This window comes from Miniopterus natalensis, chromosome 12 (genome assembly GCF_054644295.1).
Source record: "Miniopterus natalensis isolate mMinNat1 chromosome 12, mMinNat1.hap1, whole genome shotgun sequence".
Taxonomy (NCBI): domain Eukaryota; kingdom Metazoa; phylum Chordata; class Mammalia; order Chiroptera; family Miniopteridae; genus Miniopterus; species Miniopterus natalensis.
In genome coordinates, this window is record NC_142092.1 from 54,187,089 (window position 1) to 54,209,728 (window position 22,640).

Here is a 22,640-nt window from a genome sequence, read left to right on the forward strand (position 1 = left end):
CCCCTGGCCAGGTTTCAACACGGCCTGTGAGTGAAAGGTCTCACTATGGAAGGACGCGCATCCTGGGAAGGCGCTTGTGTCAAAGAAAGAGGGGAAGGGAGAAGAAATGCTCAGGATTCAGACTTAAACACTTGTTAAGGAGGTGCTGATGTCATGAAGGTTCTCAATGTTTGTTGTTTGTGTTTTTTTAAAAAATATATCTTTATTGATTTCAGAGAGGAAGGGAGAGGGAGAGAGAAACATCAATGATGAGAGAGTCATCATTCATTGGCTGCCTCCTGCACACCCCCGACTGGGGATCGAGCCCACCACCCAGGCATGTGCCCTGACCTGGAATCAAACCATGAATTCTCCTGGATCCTAGGTTGATGCTCAACGGCTGAGCCACGCGGGTCAAGCTGTTGTTTGTTTTTTGCTAATCCTCACCTGAGGACTTTTTTCCCATTATTTTTTAGAGAGTGTAAGGGAGTAGGGAGAAAGAGAAACATCAGTGTGAGAGAGACACATTAATTGGCTGCTTCCCACATGCACCCTGACCCTGGGCTGGGGATTGAGCCTGCAACCGAGGTTCAAGCCCTTGACCAGAAGAGAACCCGAGACCTTTCAGTCCCTGGGCCGATGCTCTAACTGCTGAGCCAAAGAGGAGGCTCTCATATTTTCATCTTCATAATGATTTACATGAGTTTTATTCATCCCTACTTTAAAAGATGATAAAACTGGCCTGGCAGGGCGTGGCTCAGTGGTTGAGCATTGACTTAGGATCCAGGAGATCACAGTTTGATTCCCAGTCAGGGCACATGCCTGGGTTGCGGGCTTGGTCCCCAGTCAGGGGCGTGTAGGAGGCAGCTGATCAATGACTCTCTCATCACTGATGTTTCTATCTCTCTCTCTCTCTCTTCCTCTCTCCTCTCTCTGAAATCAATAGAGATATAGTAAAAAAAAAAAAAAAAAAAGATGGTAAAGCTGTTCTTGGCAGAGAGGCTAAGGGCCTTGCCCAAGGTCTCACAACTAGTAAGTGGCAAAATAGATATGCAAACCCATCTGCCTCAAGTCCAGGGATGTTCCTACCAGCTATAGCTTCTTCCCACACCATGGCCACTTCTATCCCCAAAATGGCATGATGAAGTTATGGCAAGAAAACACAATGGTCAAGAGCATGGGCTCTAAGTCAGACAGCTTGGGTCTAGATGCCAATCTTGCCCCTTAACAGCTATGTGATGGTGGGGAAATGATGATATTGTAAAGCAGCGATAGTAATGCTTACCATATATCCCATTTCTCCTACAGTTCCTCCCCTTATTGCTATGTGAGGACACATGACTGGTGCTAGCTAATGAAATGCAACTGAAAGAATGTGTGTTATTTCTGGGCTGAAGCAGAGTAAAATCATGGGTAATTATACACACACACATTTTTTCTCTCTTTCTGAGAAGTTGAAAGACCTCAAGTTACACAGGATGCAGCTAAAATATCTTTGAGCCTTCACAAGCCTGGATACCTGAGTGACTATATGGAGCAGATACTACCATCCCACCTCTCCCCAGCCGGGTCAACTTTTGTGTCATACATACTGTGAAGGAGAAATAAACCTTGTTCTATGAAACCACTTAGAGTTGAGGGTAAATTTGTTGTAGCAGCATAATCCAGGCTATCAAGGTGATTTTGTTACACCTCATTTCCCGAATCTCTAAAATAGTGATAAAAAATTTACTCAATAGAATTATTCTGAGGATAAAGTGAGACTTTTTATAGGTGACACCTGAATATATTGTCCAACTAGCAAAAGGAGGGAGGAAAGAACTGAATATATGGCAATCTTGGTGAACCACTGACTCTTTGTTTTTTCCCAAAAGTAAAGAGAAATGGAGCACATGATCAAAGGTTCCTTGCCACCAACTACGATGTTCTGTTACTTGTCACCTCTCAATTTCCCTTTGACTTCTAACTTTGGTTATTCAGTAATTTGACCCAAATTTATGTTTGACCTCAAAGGCAAGTCATAAGAAGGGATTTCTCTAAATCCAAACTGAAAATAGGTTATATATTTTCTGGAAATGGAGAGAAGGTGGTCTGGAGAACTTTGGCACAGTCTCTCTCCTGCTTTTGAAGGAGCCATAAATGCAACTCTGTAGGAGGGAGTCCGGGGAGGCTGGTGATAGCCATGAGATGGCCCTTAGGGAGGGGAACAGCATGTCATTTTTACTTTAGCACTCTTTTTAAATGTCTTTCTACATCCCTGCAACTAGCTGAAGGGGAGTAAGAGAGCAAAGCTGTCAGGCCAGCAGCATCTTAATTACGGAGATTAGAAATATTTTATGCAATTGACACAGTCTCTACTAAATTACATAGTATTAGGGAAAATGACTCTGTCTAGTGCCAATGAGAAAGGAGCTCTGAGAAAAAGAGCAGGTGGATTTTAACAGTTTGACCACTAAAATAATAATAGTTGGGGGGAGGGGGTACTTTAAAAACCAGGCTAATGCTACAATTTTCATAGCCTGACACACAAATCTCTTAACAGGACTTGAGGGAAGCTGGGAATGACTGCTAGTCCAGCCGAACCTCACAGCCTCCCCCTCCCCTTCCTTCATTTTGTTCTGCAGCATCACACACACTGGGGAACAGAGTATCGAGAAGTGAGTTGGCGTCCAAGTCAAGCTTGATTCCCAGGTAATCTATGTCCTTGGCTCACATGGAGAAATATCAATTAGTAACCCCGAAGTGGTACCTTGGTATCCTCAAAGTTCCATTACCTCCTATGGCCTAGCAATTTCCTGCCAAGCATGGGAGCATCTGGTCCTCTAAGAATCGAGAACCATCGAGAGCATCCTGAAGACCGAATGCTTTGGGCACAGTATGGAGGACGCTGTCAATCATACTTAGGCATCATTTTTCTGAATTCAGCAGGAAAGTTGATGAGTAGGGGCAACAGCCCTAGTACTCACTGTTTTTATTATTTAATTTCTCCTTCCTCTAGACATCCCTGTAAGATAGCATCATGGTGACCTATTTGCTCCAAAGCCTCTGCTCTTCTCGTGTGTAGGACGTGCAGACTCCAAGGCCTACGGGTGCCAGGGGTAACGCAGATGGGAGAAGGTGGCTCCCGTCAGAAGAGACTTCAGAGAGTGCTGGGAACTGTGGCAAACTGGAGAGCTCACCACGAGATCTCCCATGCCACGTGCTCTCCTTATAATGTGACATGGACATTTCTTCCATCGGGGATGGGCGCAGGTGGCATCTATGGTCCTTTCCCTTGAATCTGAATGGGGCTGTGACTACAGCAAAAGTCATGCCATCTGCTTTCTGAGGCTGGGTTAGAAGATGATGAAGTGCCTGCCTGGTCCTCTTGGAGCTGGGCCGCCATGCTGCCAGGAAGCGCAAGTCACCACGGCATCGGCCACCAGGCATGGGGGTGAGGAGGCCGTGAGATGACTCCTGCCCCGTCCGCTGCCTGACTGAAGCCACACGAGAGCCCCCAGGCGAGCAGTGCCAGCCTGCCTGAGCCTATGCAGTCCCCAGAACTGTGAGAGATGATGAAATATAATCGTTGTTTAAAGTCACCAAGTTTTAGTTTGATTTATAATATATGACAGATCACTTAGACCTTATTGTTTTCTAAGATTACACCTTTGCTTAAGCCATTTTACGCCTGTACCTCTGCCCCCTCCCCCTCCATCCTCACGTATGGAAAACCTTCCTGCGGCCCAAGGACCAGCTCACCGCCGCTTCCTCCACGAAGCCTTTCCTAACTGTCACATTTCATGGCGGCCTGTTCTTTCTGTGTACTCTGGACACTTTGCATAATTTCACCATGATTAATAAGTCATTTGGGAGGACTCCCTTCCCCCTACGGTCATTTTATAAAAGTATTTTATTTAATGTAGTTTAAAAAATAGCACATGCTTTTGTCAAAACTACAAATACAGAAGTCTGTAATTCAGAAAGTGACTCCAGTCTGTCTCACTCTATCTCACCCCAATTTACTCCATCTCCTCTCCAAAGGTAACTGCTCTAACAGAGTGGTATATATTCCTTACAATGTCTTCTACACACACACACATACACACACACACACACTTCACATAAACAGGATTCCACAACTGTTTTGTAAAGTGCTTTTTTCAGTCACAGGTGTACTGTAGTTATCTTTCTGTCAGTTAATACTTTTTAATAGCTGTATAGTATTTCGGATTATTTAACCAACATTCTGTTTACAGAAATTTAGGTTTTCCCAATTTTTCCTTATTGAAAACAAGATTGTATCACTGTTAAATACATTCCTAGGAGAATTGCAGAGGTTAAAAAAAAATGTACCTTTTAAATTTTGGCATAAATTCTTAAATTCCTCTTCAGAAAGAGGTAATGATATCCCCATCAACAGTCTATGAGAATTCTGTGACTTTCTCTGACACTGAATATTATTAAGCTTTTAAATCTTTGCCAACGTGTTAGGTGAGGAATGAAAGCTCCTGATTTTTAACTTACAGTTTTGTTATTAGCGAGCTGAGCAGCATTTCACATTTTATGAGCTCCTGTATTTCTTCCACTGTGGGCTATGTCTGCTATGTTCTCTGCCCATTTTTCTGTGGAGTTTTTGGTTTCAGTTTAAAAAAAAAAAAAAGTTTTTGTTTTTTTGTTTTTTTTAATATATCTTTATTGATTTCAGAGAGAGGAAAGGAGAGGGAGAAAGAGAGACAGAAACATCAATGATGAGAGAGTCACTGATCGAGCCCGCAACCCGGGCATGTGCCCTGACCGGGAATTGAACCCCGATCGCCTGGATCCCAGGTCGACACTCAACCACTGAGCCATGCCCGGCTGGGCAAAAAAAAAAAAAAAAAAGAGCTTTTTGAATATTATGGGTCATAAATGTCTTAATCTGCTCAGGTTGCCATAGACTGGGTGGGTGGCTTATAAACAACATCAATGTATTTCCCATCATTCTGGAGGCTGCAAGTCCAAGACCAGGGGGCCAGCATGCTTGAGTTCTAGTAGGGCCCTCTTCTGGTTTGCAGACTGCTGACATTTTGCTGTCTCCTCACACAGTGAAAGAGGCTAGGGGGCTCTCTGGGACCTCTTTTATAAGGCACTAAGCCCATTCATGAGGTCTCCACCCTCATGACCCAAGCACTTCCCAAAGAACCACCTCCTAACACTATCACCTTTGGGGATTAGAATTTCAATATTTGAATTTTGGGGGACGCAAACATTGAGGCCATAGAAGCAAACCTTTCCTATATTGCTTTGCAAATAGTATTTATGTGTTTACGGATGCATTTATTTATGGTACCTTTTGTATCTAGGATTTTAAAAGGTTTATGTAGTCGATCCTACCTGTCTTTTGCTAAGGCATTAGGCCATAGTGTTTTCCAAAGAAAAGCCTTCTGTATTTCCAATATTATAGAAGTAAATATGTTATTCCAGATGTTTTACAGAAAAAGCCAAACATTAAAGAAAGCAATCATTAAATATTTCAGATAATCTTTTCTTTGAGACATTCTTAGGTATTAACAAATCTAAATTCCTAGGAACTCATTGATAAAATTCACTTATTTCTTGAAGAAATATTTATGACACATTCCCGAATACCAACTCTTTTCTAGGCTTTTCATACACAGTGGGACTTGTCTAGCAGAGGTAAGAATAAGTGTTAACAGGAAAAAAAAAAACTTGCCATGTAACATTTTTATAAACAAAATGAATCAATCTCTGGACCTCCTCTGAGCTTATACAGTTTGTGGACTCATTTCTATCATTTCATTTAATCTTTGCTATAATTCTTGGTTTAAATGTCTTTCCACCTTACTGAAATGTAAATGACTTAAGGGCAACAAATGTGCCTCATTTATCTTTGAGTCCCAGGTATCCAGCTAAGTATTTGGCTCATTATAACTCCTCAAGAACTATATTGTTAAGTAAACGGATGTCCCTACTTTATAAATTGCTTCTTTCCTTCTCAAATGAAAATTCACAATCCTGCCTCCCTTCCCCTCCTTCCTTATGGCACCACCCCAAAATAAAAGCCAACACTACTTTAATGTTTAATGTTGAAAACAGCTCAAATCCCCAAAGGCTGATGTTTGCATACATGATCAAACACACTTAGTTCATAGGAAAGATTCAATAAAAAAATACTGAATCAGATAAAAAATGTCATTCAGAAAAGTAATAGGGGAATGCTATACCCCTGTGAACACAAGTCCACAGCCAGCATTTTTAAAGAACTTACCAGTCTTCTGATCTTGTAAGGAAAAATCTAAGTGAAACCAAAAATAAAAGCCAGAGTCATTCATTAACACTGGAGAAACATCAGCTTACAAGTGTGAGCAGAAACCAAGTTGCAGAGCTAAGGATTTATGATTCTCAGCAGAGTCTTGCTGGGAACACTGCTGCCTTGTTCTGTTAGATGCCTGAGTCCAGGGAAGCTCTTTTCAGGGGTTTCTAACTTCAGGGCTTAACTGGGAGGTTGAGATATATTTCCACCTTCTGGAACAGAGACCTGCTCTTGCCTCTCTGGAAATGAATGAACAGTTACAGCCCTCGGTTACAATTAGTTTTCGCTTTTGGAGCATTTCCCAGGGGTGATATGTGAATGCGTCAAGGAGGTTGTGAGGCAGATCTGGAAGCCGGGGCTCTGCTGAGGCAAATGTGCTCCTGTGGGATGCGGCTGTGAACACAGTATGTGCTAAAGTGTAAATAACACAGCGGCAGCACCAAATGCTGCCCCTCCCCCCCCGCCTTTGAAACTACAGGACTATTCGGAGCAGTTACAGACGTACACACACATAGATGCATTTATATGGTATTTGTTATGCAAAAACCTGAAATCATGTGAACAATGAGTCAGGCTTTATTACTATCGTCAGAAAGACCATTAGTGCAGTGTTTTCCCTGGTGAGTGACCAGCACAAGCCCTCCATCAGAAGCTGGGAATCCTGGAATTCACATGGCCAATTATGCAATACTAGACCACTGGGAAGCATTTCTGGCTGGCTCAGCTGGTGATCCGCTTTTTACCCGGCAGCACCAAGATTGATAGACCTTATAATTTTATCCTGGTTAGTGCAGATCCTGTTCTTACGTTAAGTTTTTATTAAAAAAAAACCCCAAACTATTTTTCTATAAAAACCAACCAACCAATCAACCAAACAAAAAAACCCCTAAGCCCTTCCCAAGTGGCTTGCCTTGATGGCACCTCTTGGTGGGATGATCAGTACCCTGATCACGGGTTAGGAAAAAAAAAATTCTCTTTCGAGATTTCTGAATTCGCAGTTTAATTTCACTGAATGCTGTGTGTGCTTGTTTATGAGAACGAATGAAAAGAAACAGTAATTTGGCCCCCTCTAAATCACTCCTTTTATGAGGCTTCTTTGGATGTGAGGGGGATGGGAAAGAGACTAGTTCTTAGAAGGTACAGAATACAAATTCAGGAGTGTTAGTTTCTCTCATGCTAACGATAAGGTATTTTAAAACATCACATTCATATGCATATATGGTGCATACATACATAATTAGTATATTTACAAAGTACCTGGCAGAACCTTAGAACTGGGTAGTTCCATTAACCCTTAAAAGGGAAAAGCTGGAGTTCAGATCAGTTAAGCACCATCGAATGTGCTCCCTTTCAGCTACACTCACCCATCATCCCTGTATTGGAAACAGACCTCCAAAAAAGGGAAACACTCCCCCCCCCCCCCAAGAACTGCCACGGTCTGTTCCATATTCATCTACTTCTGCAGTTTTAATTACAAAATAAGCACTAGCTACTACAAGGAATAACTACAGTAGCCAAAAAGATTTTTATCATCTGAGAGAAATGCTCCCATATTGACTCCGCAAAGAGAAACAACTCCCCTTTCCTTGATTATAAAGAGGGAGGACAGATGGCTTCTAGTTGAAGACTGTAATTTTACTTCCAGCCTCCTCCCTCAGTTCAAGACAGGATGTACTTTGAGGCTTTGAGGGAAAATTTCAAGGGATCTTATTTTTATTTTTTATCCCTCCCTACATTGAACAATTCAGCAGACATTTGAGCCGGCTCAGGGAGATAGATACAAAGGAGATGTTTTCCCCTTGTTCTCAGGGAGTTTGCAACCCAATTGTGGAGAACCAGGGCTGCGGCCATTAAAGTTGTATTTATTTATTTACTTTTACTTCTATTTAATGACCTATTGTTACCGGTAACACTTAGGACTCACCGCCCCAGCAGGACAATGGACATTCTGATCCAAGTCAAAGAACACAGGAAGAATGCAGAGGAAGGATTAATGACCTGGAGCAGGCCTTGCTGAGCGCTTACTGAGGTTCTCTCATCTTTTTTTTTTTTTTAAATCTTTATTGATTTCAAAGAGAGGAAGGGAGAGGGAGAGAGAGAGAAATATCAATGATGAGAGTCACTGGTCGGCTGCCTCCCGCGCGCCCCCTGCTGGGGATCGAGCCCGCAGCCGGGCCTGCGCCCTGACCGGGAATCGAACCTGCATCTCCCCGATCCTAGGTCGACGCTCAACTGCTGAGCCCCGCCCCGCTGGGCAGACGTGCTTCAGTCTTGACCACCTTTGGAGATAGGTCATCCCTGCTACTTGCGTTTCACAGAGGAGCTGAGGGTTAGAAAGGGATTCCCCTCGTCACAGACCTAGGGAATGACACTGGAACACACCAACTAGGAATTCTTCGGTTGTCCCTTTGGCGTCTTTGTTTGCTTACGTTGCTTTTCCAAAGCACATTTACGCCCACTTATTTCTGTGCTCTACCCCACCCACCCCTGAGACTTTGGGTAATCCTTAAAACTTGCTGCCTTTTATTTGACCAGGCCTCTAGAGTCTCATTCCCTTGCATCTTTGCAAATAAACTTTTTTTTTTTTTTTTTTTTAACTAATCCTGTCTTTGCGACATTCTTTGACAGGACAAAACATGTAAAAGGCTTATAACAGCGCCTGGTGCCTGTGATTCTCTTAATATTAACCACGATCTTTAGTTTTATTTCTGCCACCTAATAGCTGTTCTCATCTCACACTATTTCCCAAGGACTCTTTCGGGGCTGCAAGTTTCTGGACGGCAGGGACCACGCCTATTCTAACTTGTTGCCACTCCACAGTGACAACAGGTACTCGTAGGAGAAGAAAGTTTTCTCTCTTGCTCACCTCTTTATTCCTAGTGCCTCCAACTTTACTTGGTATGTCCTCAGTAAATTTTTAAAATATGAATAAATGCATACTCGATTGCTGTGGACTATTCTCCATATATGAAAGCTTAGTTCAGATCCAACATGGCTCCGAGCTGAGAGGCCTGGAGAACTTTCTGTCTTTATAACAATTTTGACCTTGGGTGTATTTCATTAACTGTTGCTTCAAGGCTCAGTTTTTACATCGGCGAAATGGGGCCAGTGGCAACAGATGCTTGTTTCTCCTTGTCTTCCATCACTTACCCCTTCTCCAGGGAAGGTTTACTGTGCGCGCTTTCCTCTGGATAAAAAGCAGCCGTCGGAGCAGTAGGAAGCCATGGGGGACTTCGGGCTGCGCTCCCAGAGGGGACAGCAAGCAACTCCGCGTGCCTCGCCCACGCCTCCCGGGTCCGGAAGCAACCCGGCCCCATTTACGCTGCGCGCCAGCCCAGCCCCCGGGCGCCTCAACCCCCCGCGCCCTCTGGCCCCGAGGCAACTCTGCCTCGGTGCCACCAGTAAATGGGCTCGACACCGCGCAGGCTCCGCCGCGTGCCAAAGGGCCCGGCCTCGTTTTGGCCGCCGCCGCTCCGCCGCCCGCGCGGCGCTGCACTGGGGGCGGGGAGTCTGATGGGAGACGCGCGCGGCGCTGAGGAGGCGGCGGCCCGGGAGAGGGAGCGGGAGAGGGACTGGGCGCGGGAGGCGGGAGGCGGGGGACAGGGGGAGGCGCCGCCGCCGCCGCCGCCCGCCCCTTTCCGCTGGGGAGCAGCTGCAGCAGCAGGAGCGGAGCAGGAGCCGCGCAGCCGCCGCCGCCGCCGTGGGATGTGGCCGGCGCCCGCCCCGAGCCGCGCCGCCTCTTGAGTACCCGCCGCCGTCCGAGCCGCCGCAGCCACCGCCGAGCCGTGCGGGGCCAGGCCGCGCCCTCCCCGGGCGCCCGCCCGCTCGCATGCCGAGGGGCTCCGGGGCGTAGCTGCGCGCCCGGCGCCGCCTCCGGGCTCCTCCGGCCCCGCCATGGGCTGCTGCAACTCCGCCTCCTCCGCCGCGCAGGTGAGGGGCTCCCGCCTCCCGGCCGCCCGCCGGGATGCCTCCCCCGCGCCGCGCCGCGCCGCAGCCTCTCGCTGCCCTCGCCGCTCCCTTCCGCCCACCTGCGCCCCAGGGCCCCCGTCCCCTCCCGCCCGCCTGTCCCGCAGATGCCCCCGCACTGCCTCCGCCGCAGCTGACCCGCGGGCGCCCGCGCGCGGCCCCCAGTGCGCCCGCAGCTCCTTTCCGCCCCTTCCCGACTTGGCCTCCACCTCCCGGTCACACCTGAGCGGCCCGTCCCGCCCGCCCGCAGGTAGACGCGGCGCCGGCGCCCCCTCTCTGCCCCAGGCGGCGCCCCCTCCCTCGTCCTCCGGGCCTTGCCCCCTCTTCGCAGCTCGGCCGAGTCTCCCCGCCTCCCTACCCACCGACTATTTTCTGTGCTTCCAGGAGGGGTACCCCCAGCACGGGCTCCTCACCCCTCTTCCATCTATTCCAGTTTCTGCTCCATTAGATGTCCCCTTTCTCTCGCCTGCCGCCCCCCGAACGGGTCCAGATGTGTAAGCGGGTCCCGGAGCCCCCCACGGCCCGCTGCCCAGATCTCCCCCCCCCGCCCCCGGTGCCCCGACCCGGGCTCCGCGGCCTCCGCGCCGGCCGAGGCCCCCGCGCGGGCGCCGGGACGACCGGGCAGGAGCCTGGGCACCTGGCGGGTGACGGGAGCGTTACGGAAACTCTCTCTTTGTTGCCAGTGTCACCGGAGGAAGAGGTGCGGAATTTAGTTTTCCGGTGGGCACGGGCCGAGCGTCGGCGCCGAGGGCTGAGATGCAGAGATTCCTCCCAGCCGCCGCCCCGCCCCCACCCGAGCCCCGCGCTCCCCTCCCCTGCGGATCCCGGGCTGGGAATGTTCAGAGAACTGTGCCAGGATCAAATGTGATAGGACTTGACTGCTGGCCGCTAATAACTGAGAGGACCTGTTTGTAAATTACCCAATTTAGTGGGTTAGGGAGTGTATTTACAAATACGATAAAAAGCAATCAGGAATACTGCATCGAACTGTCTGGTGGTGGTGTGTGAAAAATAGGCTCTGACAACGCCTGGGATGGAAGCTCACAGTTTTCATTAGCGCCCAGTTTAACTGTGGTCTTTTTGTTTGTTTTGGGGGGAGACAAGGGCTCTTCTTTTTAGAAATAAAGACTGGTCTGTTCTTGGTGAAGAAAAATTCTAGTTTGGGGGGGGGAAATTCCTCCAGAGAGCATCTGTGATAATGCCAGAAGTGTTTTGCTGCTGCTAAATGACTATATATAACTCAGTTTTAAATAACCTGCATACTTGTTCTGAAAATCTGAGATGTTAGCGAGAAAATGACTAGAATTGCAGATGAATGGAGGACATTTATGTTTTATCAAGTATCCTTCCTATTTGCCCAGTTTTGTGGGGTTTTTGTGTTTTTGTGTGTGTTTGCTTACCCATTTTTTTCTTTTCTTTTTGTTTTCCTTCCCCTACTAGGATGATAGGCTGCTTGGTTTAGTTGTTAAACCTTCCTATTTAGTTACAGAATAGCAAAGAACTGTCATGTGGTGGTGTTTATGAAGGAAGAGGTCGATAGGCCAGAGTTTTCATGTTAACAAATAAAGATGTAGAGCAACACAATGCCTTTCAACTGGCTGGGGATTTTGGGTTGAGGGGGGGCCAAGTTGGGTGTTATTCACCTCATAGTTCCTTAAACGTTATTTTCACCAAAAACGCATTTTTTATATTGCCTTTCTTTAAAGAACTGGGCAACTTTACATCCTCTTGATGGTGAAATACCTTTTAAGATAGGAAAGTATTGATAATTTATGAGTGGCTTGGTTGGTGCCTGAACAATTAAATTTGGGAGGGATGGATGCTGCACCAAAATTTTGCTCCAATAACAGGTAGTGAGAGAGCCCTGGAATTCGTCTAGCTCCCTCTTATACTTTTCAGAATGCTGTCACACATTCTCTGCCTTTTTCCCCTCTTGGAGCCACTGTTTCCTTCATGCCATGTTCTACAGACAAGATGCATGTCATGCACCCCCAAGGGGTGCTTTTTTTCTTCTTCTGTGAATTCCTATAACCAATCAGCAGCTGTCACATGCCTTTAAGTTCAGCTTTAGGGACTTGTAGTGTTCAGGGGAGCACTGAGGAGCAGGTTTTGTGCCAAAGGGCTCATCTTTTGTTTTTTCGTTTTCCTTATTTGAGATTTTGGCATCATTCTTCATTTGTGAAATGTTACCAGTGTGCTGACATTTTAACGCTCCTTTCAGGAGCATTCACCAGCTTTAGAATAATACTGTATCTGTACATGTTGCATTGAAACCAAATAGGGATGCAAGATGAAATCTTCCCCAGCTGAGAACCTCCACACCACTTTGAACCTCCCTTGGGAGCCTTGATTGTATTTTCAGGGAGAATATGTTTCTGTCATCCCTTTTGCTGGATTGTAAGCTTCTTGAGTATAGGAACTACTTTTGTTTTCCCCATCTTTGTATCCACTGCAGTGCCCTGTATCCCTTGTACAGTACATAATAGTTGCTGAGCAGTAGTCAGTGAACAGAATTATATACACAGATTTGAACATCTGGCTGCCAAGTAACATTGAGTGTGGATCCAGCCCTGATCCAAGTGTTTCACTGTTGGGCTAATTCCACCAACCATGATCTTCTAAGCTCAGATTTGAACTGTTTAAGTTAAAATTCACCTGCCTTTCTCACATCCCTTCCTATTTTGTCAGTGGTCGTGTCAGTTTGCAGAATTGAGTAGGTTTTTCCTTTTCTCCTGGGTGCTTTGCTCAATGCTTATATTTCCGTTGTAGCAGTGGCCCTAACATCTTAAAAGAGCTTGTCTGCAAACTCTAATGATAACTTGCCAGGCACATCAGAATGCTGTGCTTTGAGGTAATCTGCATTTCAACTGAGCTTTTCTCAGTGGTTTTGTCAGTGACTAAACAGCCCTGGCAGCTTTTATCAATGTAAATATCATGTGTTTTCTTTTTCTAGTAGAGACTCAGTTTTTATTTTCCCTCATAGTCTCTTGCTTTGTTGTAGGCTCTCATAAATGATTATGGTCTTCCAAACTGTTTCATCTCTTGTAGTCTGTCCTGGTATTATTTTCAGTTTCTTGGCAGTATCTATATATCATAATTTGCCACCAAAATAATTATCCTGCTTTAGGATTTAGATCAAAGGAAAGTGTCACATTCTCTACTTACTTGTATTTCATTGCTGAAGGAGCAGTTACTGGCAAGATAATTTGTGCTGTATAGGGTGTGTACATCTAAGAATCTTAATTGTGTCTAATGAGTCAGGGCTCTTATAGGACTCTTAATTATGCTTTGTTGTTGTTTTTTAGTCACTACTACAAGTTGTTTGCTAATATTGGTACTTGCTCAAAACAAGCCAACATATGATAGCTTTTGCCTAAAAATCTCTTTGAAGGGAACATAAAAGTGAGATAGTGTTCTTGACTTTTTTTGTGGGTTTTTTTTTTTTTTTTTTTTTTGCAGCACTAATCCTCCCTAAGACTCTTAAAATTTATTCCCAACTCTCCATAATTCGTTTGTTCATTTATAACCTGACATAATTTCTACTCTTATAATGTTAAACTTCAAAGTTCACTTGTAAATCTTCAGATTTATGAAATATTCTTTCCCATTGACAAACCAGTTTGAATGAAGGAGGCTTTTGAAAGATTACTTAGCAAATTGCCCTAAGTCTTTGGCGTTAATGGCTAGATCATTATTTCTCACAGCAGTGCTTTGGAGGCCAGGAGATTTTTGCAAGTGCTCTAAAGTTCTCTTCAGTACTAACCTTAGAAATTATGAGAGGGATGGAGGGCAATCTTACTGATTGAACAAACTGCCCCTGTCATCTGACTTTAGGAGAAATTGTACTTGTCTCCTGTCTTGCCCCATAGTCTTCAAATTGAGAGTGTACATTTAACTGTCTTTTTGTAGCTTTCATATCTTGTCTTGGGAGTAACAGAAAACAAACAAGTAGTTCACAAATACTGGGTAACTTTTGAGTATGTTAACTGTTGCTTAACAGATTTTTATGAATAATGTAGCCTCCATTTGCTTTGTGGAATTTGAGGTCAGGTGATGAAAATGAAATTTGAAGATGTAGTGGGAATTACCGACAGAGACTAAGTTTTTCCATTAAAATATGTCCAGCAAAGTAGATTTGCTGTAACTGGAACAAGAAAGTCATGGAATGAAGACTGTTATTTTTAATCCTTTAAAATGCTGTACTGGTAGCAGAGATCATCTCAAAATATGTAAGTGAAAGTTAGTGTTAAAATTGGCTGGAAATAGTGTAAAAATGTATTGCTATTTTTCACAGCCGTTTTCGTGTTTTAATTTCTGCAGTAACTCTGAAGTTGATTTTACTTCCATTTTCCAGCTAAGGAAACTGAGACTTAGAGATTGGGAAACTTGGCTGAAGTCATGGAGCTTCTAAGTAATCCAAACTTCAATTCAGGTCTTAATCTGAGTACTGCGCTGCTCTTCTGTGTTCACATGCATGCTTCTCAAATCACTTTATCTTTAGAAAGGTCCCACTCAATAAAATTTTGAATGGAAGACTTTCCAAGTTAAATTCATGTCACCATTTTGATCGTCCTAAAGTTACTAGCTGGGGAGCAACATAGTATGCTAGAATGTTCATAGTCCCGTTAGAATGTTCCCAGGCTTAACAAATACTATCAGGTACTCCTTGATGTATTACTTCTATCACTAAAGATGTTACTGGCTGGCATTGGCCTCTGTGGCTCGGTTGGGCATTGTCCCCTGCACTGAACAGTTGTGGGTTCAATTCCCAGTCAAGGCACATGCTGGATTTGTGGGCTTGCTCCAGTGGGGGGCATGTAGGAAGTGGCCAGCTCTCACATCAGTGATTCTCTCTCCCTCTCCTTCTCTCTAGAAATCAATACAAATATATCTTTTTAAATGTTATTGGCTGGGGAAGATGATTATTTATAAAAATATGTTCTATATTTTACTACTGGTAATGGTTAATAGCTGTTTTCTATTCCCCCCCTAACCCCCAAGAAAAAAGAAATATTTTTATTTTATAACTTTGGCTTACATTTTTTGGGACTCTGGGGGATATTAGAGAAAAAATAGCCCTACTGTCTCACTTCTGTTGGGCTAAACTAGAATTTAGAGGTAAGAAGTAGTCTGAGGCAGAGAGAGAGATACCTTAAAGCGGGGGTGGGGAACCTTTGTTCTGCCAAGGGCCAGAAAAATTTATTGAATTTATTGAATTTCAAATCCCGCCTGTGGTTGCTTTGGCAGGGCCAGACCAAATGATATCAGCCCTTAGGCCGGACGTTCCCCACCCCTGCCGTAAAGTGAGGTAGGTAGGACTAGAAACCTGTTTAATCTCTTATTGTCTTGATCTTTCTGTAATACGGGTAATTCTTAATGGTTTAAATCTTTTTAGCTTTGCAACATTGACTGCACATTGGAAACACTTGAGAACTCTCAAAAACACTGATGCCGGGGTGCCACTCCCAGAGATTCTGATTTCATTTGTCCAAGGGGTGCTGCCTGGGTGTCAGAATATTTTGAAGTTCCCCTGGTGATTCTCATGGACTGCCAAGGTTGGAAACTGCTCTTCATATCCTTTCTTTAGGAAATTTCATCTCCCTCTATGGTTTCATTTATAGTCCGTATGCCAACCATTCCCAAACTGAATTACTGAATTACTAAATTGAAACAAACTGTCCTAGTCTCTGATCCTCATATCCAGCGGATTACTTAGCACTTTCCCTAGACTATCTTGTAGGCAACTCAAACTTGGCATTTCTAAAACTGAACTCAAAATATGTATTACCCCCCCCCCCACACACACACACACACTTTTCAGTATCTCTGGTTCACTGAATAATACCAACGTCCTGGCCTGGAATCTGGAAACCTGAATCACGGGGGAACCTGCCTTTCATTAGTTCGTATCTAGTCATGACACCTTGCCTCTTTAACCTAAACACCACTGCCAGCACCCTAGTTCAAGCCTCTGTCACCTCTGGCCAGAGCCTTGCTTACACATCTCCTTCTGTTCTTTCATGCTCCCTTCTAATTTTTCTCCATACTGCAGTCTTAGTGATCTTCAAAAAAATATAGAGCTGATTGCCTTTCTCTCCTAGTGAAAGCCTTTAGTGGTTTCTGATTGCTCTTAGGACAAAGGCCAGCATCCCAGACCCTAGCCAGCAGGCCCGTGTGGCTTGCTGCACATCTCTCCAGTGCCATGGCATGCTTGGTATTCTTTGTGCTTCAACCTCACAGGTTTTCCCGTCAATTGTATTCCTTAGTTTCGGGCTTTTGTACATGCTGTTCATTTGTCTGGAAGGCTCTTTGCTTTTCTCCCTGCCTTTGGCTGGCTACTACTCAACCTTTAAGTTTCAGCCTAAAAGTCACTTCTTTGGAAAGATTTCCTTGATCATTCATACCAGGCCATATTTCCTCCTCAAACTCTCACAGCTTTATGTGTTTTCCCCTTGAGTACTTCAAGCATTAAACAAATCATTACACAGTTAATATGAATTTCTAAACCAGGAGTTGTCAAAACTATAGCCCATGTGCCAGATCTGGTCAGCCACCTGTTTTTGTATGGCTTGCAAGCTAAGAATGCTAAAAATGGTATCTGTATTTTGAAATGGCTGAAAAAAATCAAAAGAACATTCTTGCGTGAGAAATTTATTTCATAAAGATTATGTGAAATTTGAATTTCATTGTCTACAAATAAAGTTTTATTGGCACACAAACACTCATCCATTTATGTGTACTGCAGTCTATAGCTGCTTTTATGTTACAAAGGCAGAGCCCAGCGGTTGGTTGTGAAAGAGACCTTACGACCTACAAGCGTAACTATTTACTTTACAAAAATGTTCGCTGACCTCTGGTCTAGACTCAGCTGGTAAAGACAGAGACCGCCCCTGCTTTGTTCATTGCTGTTATTCTCTGTGCTTAGCTGGCACCTGGTATGTGATAAGTGCTCATGCAGTATTTGAACAAATTACCATCTACAGGTGGATGAACTCCTACCTTAGCAATTCTGATGTTTTAAAATTCAATACAAATTTTTTTTTTTTAAAGGACAAATGCTTTAGCAGACTGAACAGAATTTTCAGCAGCAGTCTTAAGCAGCTTGTGTGTTGCAGGGCTATGTCTAATGTATGAAGCAAGTGTACTATTGAGGTGTTAGTTACCAAGTCAAGGTGGATGGGAAAAGACTGGTCTACTCTGATAATGGGCCATTTGGATTTACGGTGCCGGTGTTTTTATAGCAGGTGCACATGGGTGGGACTTCATGTGTAGAGTCATAAAGAAAACCTGTTTGAGCTGGGAAAGAGCGTCTGTCATTAAAGAGGCGTTATCTCTACTGTGGGAATTTCGCTCTGTGGAAATGGTTCAAGTTTCTGGCACAAAGATATTTCTTCCCTTTTAGTACTTTTTGTTTTCTGGTTTATTTGTAATATAACATAGCATAATGTTCCAATTTTGAGTTTATGCATTGTATCAAACTTAGTACTTTTTTAAAGAGGTGATTTTTTTAAAAAAAGAGATTTGTATTTTTTAATTGTTTTAATATACTCAACAGGGGGGTGTTAGTCTCTTCCCCACCCCCCCACCCTGCCTTGGTGGACTTCTCTGTGATTTCATATCAGTTGTATAATAGAATTTACTTAACAGATATTTGATTGATAAAGTGCTATAATTTATTTGTGTGTATGAAAATAATATTATTACTCTCCTTAGCTGCTCTCCACAGCATCCCACAACCAAATATTTAGACATTTATTTGGTAAGGAAACTCTTAAAAGTTATTTTTATGCTAATTTTAAGGTTGCCAGACATAGTCTGAAAATTGTCAAACAGAAGTGTTTAATGTCTGGATACATTTTTTTTATAATGTAAAATAAGGAAAATAGCAAAAAGATGGAAAAATTGAAAATAGATAGTTGCTTCAAGACGTTCAGTAGCAATAGGGTGTTAAAGCTTGCTCTTTTTTTTGGTAGAATTATAATCTTGTAAGATTCTTTTCATTATGCACTACTTAGGATGAATTCAGCTATAGGAAAGTTAACAAAACAAAACAACCCTCCTCCCCCCCAAAACACCTTAAATAGATAAAACCTTAAGGAAAACTGATTACCTCATATATGTTGTGAGGTAGGATGGCTTCCAAGTTGGCTGGTTTGGTGGTTTGGTTAGTTCAGTGATTGGGTGATGTCAACAAGAACCTGAGTTCTCCTTCTGTCACTTTCTGGAAGGAGCCTTCCTCCCTTAGCTCCCCGCTCACGATCCCGAGATGGATGTGGTTGTTCCAGCCTACGTGTTGCTGAGCCCACAGACTCCAGTGGTTCTCCTTTCTTTGGAGTTCAGCAGGGCTGCATACTCATCCCTGAATGATCGCTAGCAAGGGGAAGGCAGAGGACCTCGTAACTGGCTTAGACTAACCAGGATTTCCTGTTGAGTCAAGTGGAGGGCAGAGCAACACAGAAACAAAAATAGGGCCCTGTCAGCCTTGGCTGGGTGGCTGGAGCATTGTCCCGTATACCAAAAGGTTGCGGGTTCAATTCCTGGTCAGAGCACATAGGGGAGGCAACAGGTTGATGTTTCTCTCACATTGATGTTTCTTTCTCTCAAATCAATGAAAAAACCAAAACAAACAAAAACATATCCTCACATGAGGATTAAAAAGAATAGGACCCTGTCAACAAAGAGTGTGTGTGTGGGGGGGGTGGTCACGACTGGGTAGGCAGCCAGTAGTATCTGCTACGTAATTTTGCCATTTTCTTCTGCCTGTAAATCCCACTTCTATAGTGTTTCCTAACATTATGCTGATAGCTCCATTCTAAAACTTGTCACAGTTCATAGTTGAAAGTCATACAATTTTCTTCCTATTCCCCCAGGAATACTGTTTCAGCCACTGCTGAGCCCTTTCTCTGTTCCGCACCCCACTGCCCCTTCCATTCTGAGGCCAGGGTGGCTTCAGGCACGCAGTGGGCCCCGAGAGAATCTTGAGGGGGTCAGTATAACCTTTTCCCTGTAGCCCCCTCAGTTACCTCTTTACCTCTCCTGACTTTTCAGTTCTATGTGTATTTATCTTTGATTGGTACTCATTTTTTCCTCTTGTTTTTTCCCTAAATTTTTTTCCTTCCTTTTCTTCCTTATCTGATACACATAAGGAGCCATTAATTCCTGGGTGGAATGTACTAGAATTGAGAAAGAAAAAGAGAGTGTTTTTCTTTTTTTCTTCCTATTTAATTTTGTTGTTGTTGATGGAAGCAATAATAAAACAGAAGATTGACATTATTGTTTAGAATATCTGTGATATAAAGAGCTCTCACAGTATAAAAATTGCATCTCTGCAGCAAACAGTTAATTTACAGACGGGGAAATAGTAAACTAATATTTAAATATGTTCAATCTTGCTGATAATCAAATTAACTCAATTTAAAGCACAGAGACACCCTTTTACATCTGTAAATTTGGTAAATGTTAACAGAATGATATTAATTGCTCGTGTGGTTTTGACTCAGATATACTTTATTGATTTGCTGAATAACTTGGAATGACCCTGTTGGGACACTGTTTGACAACATACATCAAAAGCCATAAAAAAATCTGACACCCTTTAGTCATCCCAAAGTGTCGTTATTCTATATGCAAGAATCCACGTGGCCTTATTTGTAATAGCGAAAGAGTTTAATTTTAAACATAATTGTTTATGGTGTAAAATTTCTTTTCTTAAAATAAAATTCAGTTGAATTTAGTCTATATTATATGTGTCTCTTTTCACCATCATGCCCAAGTAAATGATCCTCTAATGGGTGAGTGAGCTTCTGCTGTCCTCATAAAATCAGTCCATTCCTACTGCTGCTCCTGAATTCAGAGGACTGAGCCCCATCTTATACCTACCAGCAGGAGTATGGGCTATATTACCAGACTATAAGGTAATGAATCTTGGCTCTGTCACCAGCTGGGTTATTTGGGCCAAACCTTCGGTGCTTCAGCTATAAAGTGGGAACAATAATAAAACCTATCTCATAGGCTTGTAGCCAACTGCACAACCCATGAAAATATCTCAGACAGTACCCTATTAATATAAACTAAATCTCTTGGATGCCCTCATTTATTAATCCTTCCTAAAATAAAATAAAATAAAAATCTTGTGTATGGGATTTGGAAAAAGGACCCTGACTTCCAAAATTGTTCGTTGTGTCAGGAGGATGAGTGCTGTGGGTGAAATAAATAGCAATAATCAGGACAGGCTAAATTAGGTGGTTAGGAGTTCAGGGAACGGGGAAACCAAGAAGGATGGACTAGTTGGAGAGTAGGCTTCTCGGAAACGACCCTTGATCTGGGCTTGAGAGGTTGGGTTTAGAGAGAGGAGGAGCTAGAGAGGTGGTAGTAGGGAGCAGGGACGGTTTGAGCCGGGCAAGGAGGCCTTTGACTTCCTGCATGTCAGTTTCAAAAGTAGTCCTGGCGGGAGCCGGGAGAAGAGATGTCAGGCGTAGGGAAGGCATTCATATTTGAAGGGGGGAAAGAAATGGGCTGACCTGGAGAGGTTTTCAGGATGATTTAAGGGAGAATCACCCGACAGCATTGTCTGTGCCTCAGGTGGCAGAAGGGGAAGCAGAAGCCACTGGGTAGTTGTTCACTAACTGGAACCAAAGAGTGTAAATGGGAAACAGGGAAGAAATGTTACAGGGTTGAAATACGACAGACTTTCCCGACTTAATCTGGATATGCGGGCTGCAGGGGAGGGATAAAACCGGTTTAGAATGCCATATAATCCAAGGAAAGTATTATGATTGATAGACATGGGAGTTGAGATGGAGGCTAGTATCTGGGGAGAAGACGAGTTCAGTTTTAGATAGACTTGAGTTTGAAGTGATACTGACGTTAATACCTCCATGCAGCAATTTCCCACAGGCAGCTGAAGACCCAGTACTACGTTTCAGAAAATGCTTTAGGTCATTTGCATAGAGGAGATGCTTTTAAGGATGGGTGGTCTCCGAGGGGAAGGAAAGGGCATGAAATATGAGCATGGACAACTGAGTGCAGGAAATTGTGGTGACTAGTCATCAACTGGGGGTTTTCCTGCGCTCTTTTCCCTACTTGTCTGCTCTCACATAACTTCATTTTATCCCGGCAACCCAGATGCGTGCTAGTGTTAGCCTCATTTTACAGGTTAGGAAACTGAGGCTCAGAAAGTTCAGCCAGCTTGCCCAAGGTCCCCCTAAGTAGTTGAAAGCCTTTCATTTCCTGCTGCATTGCAATTTCCTTCTCTTTGCTCTACTGAGAACTGCTACATTTAAGTAGCATGTTAAATTTATCTTAGATATCACTTCTCTGTCACCTGAATTCAGAGATTGTGTAAACTATTTACTCTCACTTTAAAGGGGTGGGGGGGGGGAAGAGAGAGAATTCAGGGGTTGTTGGCTTTAAATCAGTCCAGCTCAAACTAGAGGTCCAGGTATGAAAATCTGGTGCAGTGTCTCTGTAAGTGGTGGTTATAAACTTCAGACTTTGGGAACTCCTGACTGCTCTGCATTTCCTCCCGGGCCTTTCTGCATTTTCTTCTAAGAACTTAAGTCTAAACAAGTCTATCATGGCAGTTAGTTTACTCAGTGTGACAACTGTTGTGTTCTTTCCCCTTACTGAGATTCCTGAGAATACAGCTTTAAATAAAAGAATATATACATGTCTGTTTAGTCAGTCTTTGGAGACCTATGGTCTCAGAAAGGGTTAATGCAGTTGATGCTAACATTATTTAATAATGAATCCCAACAAGGCTCCTCAGAGCTGTTAGGAAAGGAAGGGGGGAAGAAAATGGCCACAGTGAGGTTGACTATAGCACAAATGATTAGCATGCACACTAGGATCAGATGCAAAGCAGAGATTTTTCACCTGTAGGGTAATAGCTGGTTTTTTTAAATTTTTTAATTTTTTTACTTGTACTAAACTGCACTTTAAAAATTGAGCATATTTATGAGAGTTGCGTCCCTTGCTTGTTAGACCCTGAAGTTTTTTCACATCTCTTTTGCATGTGATTTTGTATTTTCATGACAATTTTAAACACATCAAGTGTTGTAAAAACAATTCTAAAGACATCAGGTTTTAAGTCTAGTATATTAAATATATTTTGAAACTAGCCATACATTTACATCAAGAAAAACATTTTGGATTTCAGTTATGAAGGTCTGGGAATAATACTTTAATAAGACACTTCATTTTAAAATTGAATGCAGTTCTAGTTTTGGTGATAGCTTTTAAAAGTTTATTGTTCAAGGCCAAGTGGAAACACTTGTGACCAGCAAACGGCAGGGAGCTTCCTGGGGGAAAGGAACACTTTCCCAGGGCCTGCTCCCTACCACGCTCTGTCCTCAGTGGGTGGTGGTCTACTTGCCATCCCATTTGAGGATACAAATGTTCT

The 22,640-nt window shown here is 43.6% G+C and overlaps 1 protein-coding gene across 1 annotated transcript in view; it reads left to right on the forward strand.

Moving 5' to 3' along the window:
• Positions 1–10,103: 10,103 nt before the first annotated feature.
• The window catches only part of SLC44A1 (solute carrier family 44 member 1), a 110,559-nt gene continuing 98,022 nt past the window's right edge, over positions 10,104–22,640 (forward strand). Inside the window, exon 1 of the mRNA XM_087822794.1 lies at positions 10,104–10,204. Coding sequence (XP_087678920.1) covers positions 10,169–10,204 — 36 coding nt within the window. The 5' untranslated portion in view covers positions 10,104–10,168. The remainder of the gene's footprint in view (positions 10,205–22,640) is intronic.